The 5769-nt window shown below is 53.5% G+C and overlaps 1 protein-coding gene across 1 annotated transcript in view; it reads left to right on the top strand.

The window, feature by feature from the left end:
• The window catches only part of Krt8 (keratin 8), a 7426-nt gene extending 2031 nt beyond the window's left edge, over positions 1 to 5395 (top strand). Inside the window, exons 2-9 of the mRNA XM_021217209.1 lie at positions 904 to 1112; positions 1740 to 1800; positions 2554 to 2649; positions 3149 to 3313; positions 3591 to 3716; positions 4037 to 4257; positions 4392 to 4450; positions 4969 to 5395. Coding sequence (XP_021072868.1) covers positions 904 to 1112; positions 1740 to 1800; positions 2554 to 2649; positions 3149 to 3313; positions 3591 to 3716; positions 4037 to 4257; positions 4392 to 4450; positions 4969 to 5159 — 1128 coding nt within the window. The 3' untranslated portion in view covers positions 5160 to 5395. The remainder of the gene's footprint in view (positions 1 to 903; positions 1113 to 1739; positions 1801 to 2553; positions 2650 to 3148; positions 3314 to 3590; positions 3717 to 4036; positions 4258 to 4391; positions 4451 to 4968) is intronic.
• The last annotated feature ends 374 nt before the right edge of the window (positions 5396 to 5769 follow it).

Here is a 5769-nt window from a genome sequence, read left to right as displayed (position 1 = left end):
AAATTCTGGAATTACTTGGGTTGTCTTTTTTTTTCTTTTTTTTTTTTTTTTTTTTTTGTAATTACGAGGAAGAAGAAAGGATTTATAGTGTGGGTTGTGGGAAGGTAATCCGATTGTTCCCTCAGGATGGCTTTCTAGTTTTCCCCCAATTTAAGAAGTTAGAGTTCCAGCCTGAGAGTGCGGAAGTGCATTTCCGCACCTATGGAGCAGTCAGTCTATTATCCTTACAAAAGGCGTTCCCCTGTGCGCTCTAAGATGTGAAGGGGGGGGCGGGGATTGGTTGTGGTCAAACGGGCAAGAGGGTGGGTTAGGGACTCCCAAGGCTGAGGGGTTTCCAAGGCTGCTCCAGCAGGGTGGGAAGGACGGAAGGAGATATACCTGCCTGCTCCCTTGCCTCATCTTCTGCTAAAAGTGGGCCCTTGTGGAGAAGGGACTCCCCAAAGCCCCTACCTGAGCCTTCTGGAGGCATTTGCAGGGTTGGGGAGACCCAGACCAAGTTACACAGCTCAGGGTGGCAGTAGTGTTGCTATAGAAGCTCTAGCAAGCATTCCCGGAAGCAGGGAGAAAGGTCCCTAAAATTTCCAGGCTCTCTATTCAAGATCGACCATCATAGCGTAATAGATGCCATTCTCAATCCAACCTAGAAGGTAATGAACAGACCTTTAGAAAACGAGGCTGAGATGTATCATCTATTCGAATAAAAGCCCCTCCGCAGCTACAGCTGCAGCCTCTCCCATCCCAAGTCCTGGAGGAACATGGCTTCCGATGCTGCCACCACCAGGACACTGCGCTATTTCCCCAGGTCGTATGTGACCATGGGAAGGGACAGTGATTGTCTCCCTCCCTCCAGATCCTGACCCTAGCCTGATGTGGAATTTTTTTTTCCGTGTCCTCCCCACGCAGGTGCGCTTCCTGGAGCAGCAGAACAAGATGCTGGAGACCAAATGGAGCCTGTTGCAGCAGCAGAAGACATCGAGGAGCAACATGGACAACATGTTTGAGAGCTACATCAACAACCTCCGCCGGCAGCTGGAAGCCCTGGGCCAGGAGAAGCTGAAGCTGGAGGCTGAGCTTGGCAACATGCAGGGCCTGGTGGAGGACTTCAAGAATAAGTGAGACCCCTCCCTGAATAAAGTCCTCTTACGTCGCCTCGCTTTTGGGGGGCACGGGCCTAGTTCTCACGGCATCAGTTCTCGTGACCCTCTGTGTAGGGGACAGTTTGGTCCTGTGGCCATATGGTCAGTTTTGCTTCAGTCTCAGGACTGTCTAGCCCAGGACAACAATTTCCTGGTTAGATAGTAGTGTACCTAAGCTGGGTATGGTGGTGCATGTTTGTAATATCTCACTCAGGAGACAGAGGCAGGAGGATTTGGCAAGCTCTCCAGAGTGCTCTGAGGTCTCATGACAGGATGCATGCTAGCTCTCTCAGCATGCCAAGTCTACTGTACATTTGGAGTCTGCTTTCCTGCTCCAGGCCTCCCCACTGGCTGAGCAGAAGGTTGGGTGGGGGTTGGGAAACGAGTATGGAGGCAGAAGGACCAGCCTTGCATGCCCTGTATCTCTGAACTGAGACATTCATCCCCCGTCCCCATCGGAGAGCGAGGTGGGGTAGGAGTGTCTCTCTTTGTGCACACATTTCGCATGTACCAATGTGCCTTGGACTCCGTCCCTGGCAGCGGCAGACCTAGGACCCCTTGCCTTTTGCCTTCATCCACTGACTCCCGGTCTTGTCTTACCAGGTACGAGGATGAGATCAACAAGCGTACAGAGATGGAGAATGCCTTTGTCCTCATCAAGAAGGTGAGGGTCTGGGGGCGGGGCTACGGAGATGGCACAAGGGTGAAGAGGACTTGCCTTTCTTCCGGAGAATCTGAGTTCAGTTCCCATTAGCCATACCAAATGGCTCACAACTGCCCATGACTGCAGCTCCAGGGAATCCGATGTCTCGGGCCTCTGAGGCACAGGAGACTCCTAAATGCAGACACAGGAGGTGTGGCTTTGGGATTTAGACTAGGAATTCTCTGGGACTTTCCAAGGAGCTCATTGCTTTCTAAGTAATAGGACAAGTTCTTTTGCCATGCGATGCCATTCAGGTAACAATAGAAAGGTGGACAGCGGAGAGTTAGCTTCCTGCCGTTAGACAGACTACCAGACAAGGTTATCGGTCTAGCCTAGCTTTCTGGAGGGGGAAGCATGGGGGTGGAAGCCCGCAGGAAACAGAGATAAACATGGCTGGAAATGGCTCAGCACTTGGGAGCACTGGATGCTTTTCCAGAGGACCCAGGTTCGATTCCCAGCACCTACATGGCGGCTCACAACTGCTTGTAACCCCAGTCCCAGAGGCTCTGACACCCTCACAGGTGCAGGCTGAATACCAATGCACATGTAATAATAATAATAATAATAATAATAATAATAATAAAATGCATGGTTGTATGGTTGGGATCCAGGGGAATAGAAAGGGGCTGGGTTGGAGGATCACCAAGGGTCAACCATGAGCAGATGTTGGGGAGACCCTGGGCACTGAACTCAGGTTCCTCACCTTACCCTCAGGATGTGGATGAAGCATACATGAACAAGGTGGAACTCGAGTCCCGGTTGGAAGGACTGACCGACGAGATCAACTTCCTCCGGCAGCTCCATGAAGAGGTACGTTCTCAGGGGCTAGAGTGGACTGGACTTCCAGCCTGTCAGTGTCCTGCTCTGCACCAGCCAACAGGCTGTTTCTGTCTTCCGGCACACCGACCAGCAAGGGCCCTCTGTTCGGTAACCATAGGCAGTGGTTATAGAGGCTCTGCCCCCTACATGAGATGGGGAATAGGCTGAGGAGTGAATTAAGCCATCCCAGGTCCTCACATCGAGTGGGGACCCAGCCTAACTTAGGCTCATCGTGTCCTCAAAGCCCCCCCCCCCCGTCTTTGAGCTGTTTTGAAGACCCCTCCCCCTTCCCCTTGGCTGTTTACCTAACTTCAGGTTTCTCTTGATGCCTCCCTTCATGGCTCAGAGTTTTGACCCTAATCCCAACCCCGAGTCTTCCTTCCACTGTAAATTTGATGTCTTCAAACCCTGGCTCTCAGTTGCTCCTTTGTCACGTTGCAAAGGGTCCTGTGAACAGGGACAGACCCTCACCACCTGCCCCTGCTCACAGGAGATCCGTGAGTTGCAGTCTCAGATCTCAGACACGTCTGTGGTGCTGTCTATGGACAACAGCCGCTCCCTGGACATGGACAGCATCATCGCCGAAGTTCGTGCCCAGTACGAGGAAATTGCCAATCGCAGCCGGGCTGAGGCTGAAGCCATGTACCAGATTAAGGTAAAAGAGCGGGGGATCACAAGCCTGGGTCTCCCTTCCTGGCTGGCTCTGTGTCCTGGATCTCATGAGGAGGGAGCCGAGTACCAGATCCCACGCTGCCTACTGTGGGCTGGCTCCACACAGTGGAAGCCTGGAGTTCTGGAGGGGGGCCTTCACTGGTGTGTGCCTGTGAGTGTGTGTGCATGTGTGAGCATTGGTGGGTACGTTTCTGCACTTGTGCAGGAGCTCGGTGGGTGAGATGTCAGCTGAAGCCTCACCTCCCTTCTTGCCCCTGCAGTACGAGGAATTGCAGATCCTGGCTGGGAAGCACGGGGATGACCTGCGCCGCTCAAAGACGGAGATCTCCGAGATGAACCGCAACATCAGCCGCCTGCAGGCGGAGATTGAAGCCCTCAAAGGCCAGGTACTGGTGGGCTCAGCTGGGACTGGGAAGGGAAGGGGGAGCAGCTCTGTTGCTCAAGGACTCGCCTAACATGACCAAAGCCCTGGGATCACTGAGTCATAAAACGAAGTGTGGTAACATGCACCAGTAACTACAGCAGTTGGTAGGTTACCAAAGGAGGGTTGCTGTAAATTCAAGGCCAGCCTGGGCTGCAGAGTGAATTCTAGGCTAGTCTGGGCTTCAAAACAAATGACAACAAAAAGAAGCCCAGTGAGGATGGGTCTTAGGGAGGGACATACACCAGATGCCACCTGGGTGCTCATATGTCTCCTTCCCCACAGAGGGCAACGCTGGATGCGGCCATCGCTGATGCTGAGCAGCGTGGGGAGATGGCCATTAAGGATGCCCAGACCAAGGTGACCGAGCTGGAGGCTGCCCTGACACGGGCCAAGCAGGACATGGCCAAGCAGCTGCGCGAGTACCAGGAGCTCATGAACGTCAAGCTGGCCCTGGACATCGAGATCACCACCTACCGCAAGCTGCTGGAGGGGGAGGAGAGCAGGTGGGTTTGGAGGTCTCAGAAAACCCGGAATGGGGAGGGGTGGGTGCTGTCTGGAGCCATCCTGGGACTTGGATTCTGCTCTGGAATGAAAAGGGTCACAGGTTGGCCCTGATGCCCCATGCATCTGGTTACAGGCTGGAGTCTGGGATGCAGAACATGAGCATCCATACGAAGACCACCAGCGGCTACTCAGGTGAGTGTTCTGGGCCTTGGGGATGGAGGGTAGGAGGCCCAGGAGGTCAGGGCGGAAGTCGGGGCTTTGAGAGATGCTGTGCTCAAAAGCAGTTGACAGAAACAAAGGGAAGGGGTTGGACTCTTGTTCTCAGCAGAATTCCAGGGTGATAGGTGACAGACCGAGGACTCTAATGCTCAGTAATAGAGTCCCACACAAATGCTAGCTGTGTGCTGGACCTGTGCTAAGTTCCTCATGTATGCTATTGTCTTTTATGCTTCTTCACATTCTGCAACCTCAAAACTCCCTCCATGTAGCTCGAGAGACGGGCTCCTTTGAGTGCTAGTCAGGGCCATGCAGCTAAAAGGGGAGCCTTTTTGATGTTCAGTTTGCTTCTCCATGTAGACGAGGAGTGGCTCAGGCAGGAATCGGTCAGGTCTAGACCGGCCTCTCCATCTGTGGTTGTCAGAGGGTGTCTAGGGAAAGAGGCTCTATGCCTGCGCTCACATAGCTGTCTATCCCTCGTCTCCCTGGACCAGGAGGACTGAGTTCATCCTATGGGGGACTCACTAGCCCTGGCTACAGCTACGGAATGAACTCCTTCCAGTCCGGCTTCGGTTCTGTCGGGGGATCCAGCACTTACAGCCGCTCCAAGGCCGTGGTCGTGAAGAAGATTGAAACCCGAGATGGGAAGCTGGTGTCCGAGTCTTCTGATGTCGTGTCCAAGTGAATGGCCACTGAAATCCTTGCCAGCCTGAGCTCCTGCAGCCGCTCAGGGCTCTCGGGGAGACAGCCCAGCCGTATGGCAGAGTGCAGGGAACTAGAGACCCGCCCGAGAGTCAGCCCTAATCCCCTGGCCAACCTTAGGAGGAATTTCCTATCTGGGATATCCCAATGGCCCCTGCCTCCCACCCAAACCCAATTCAATGGTATTTTCTAAAATAAAGCCTCAGCTGGCTCTGTCAACTAGGTTTGCTATGTATGCATCTGTGTATGCATTGGTGTATGTATGCATCTGTGTATGCATCGGTGTATGTATGCATTGGTGTATGTATGCATTGGTGTATGTATGCATCGGTGGGAGGGATGGGCAGGGGGCTCCTTCCTGGGATACAGAAGTGGGATGTGCAGAGCAGGAATGTCTTTCTCCTCCAGGCTGTTCCAAGAGAATGTCTTGTTGGTAGTCCAGTTCATACGCTGGCTGTGGAACATGGTTCTTTACCAGTGCATAGCCTCTCACACTTTACAGCCGGGTCTCGGATATCCAGGGTCCCTCGAGCTTTGGGGTTTTGGGTGGTCCCATCAGAGAGAGAGAGAGAGAGGGGGAGAGGGGGTGAGGG

This window comes from Mus pahari, chromosome 17, assembly GCF_900095145.1.
Source record: "Mus pahari chromosome 17, PAHARI_EIJ_v1.1, whole genome shotgun sequence".
Classification (NCBI taxonomy): Eukaryota; Metazoa; Chordata; class Mammalia; order Rodentia; family Muridae; genus Mus; species Mus pahari.
The sequence above is the reverse complement of the archived record's forward strand: the minus strand, read 5'-3'. Positions and strand labels throughout refer to the sequence as shown.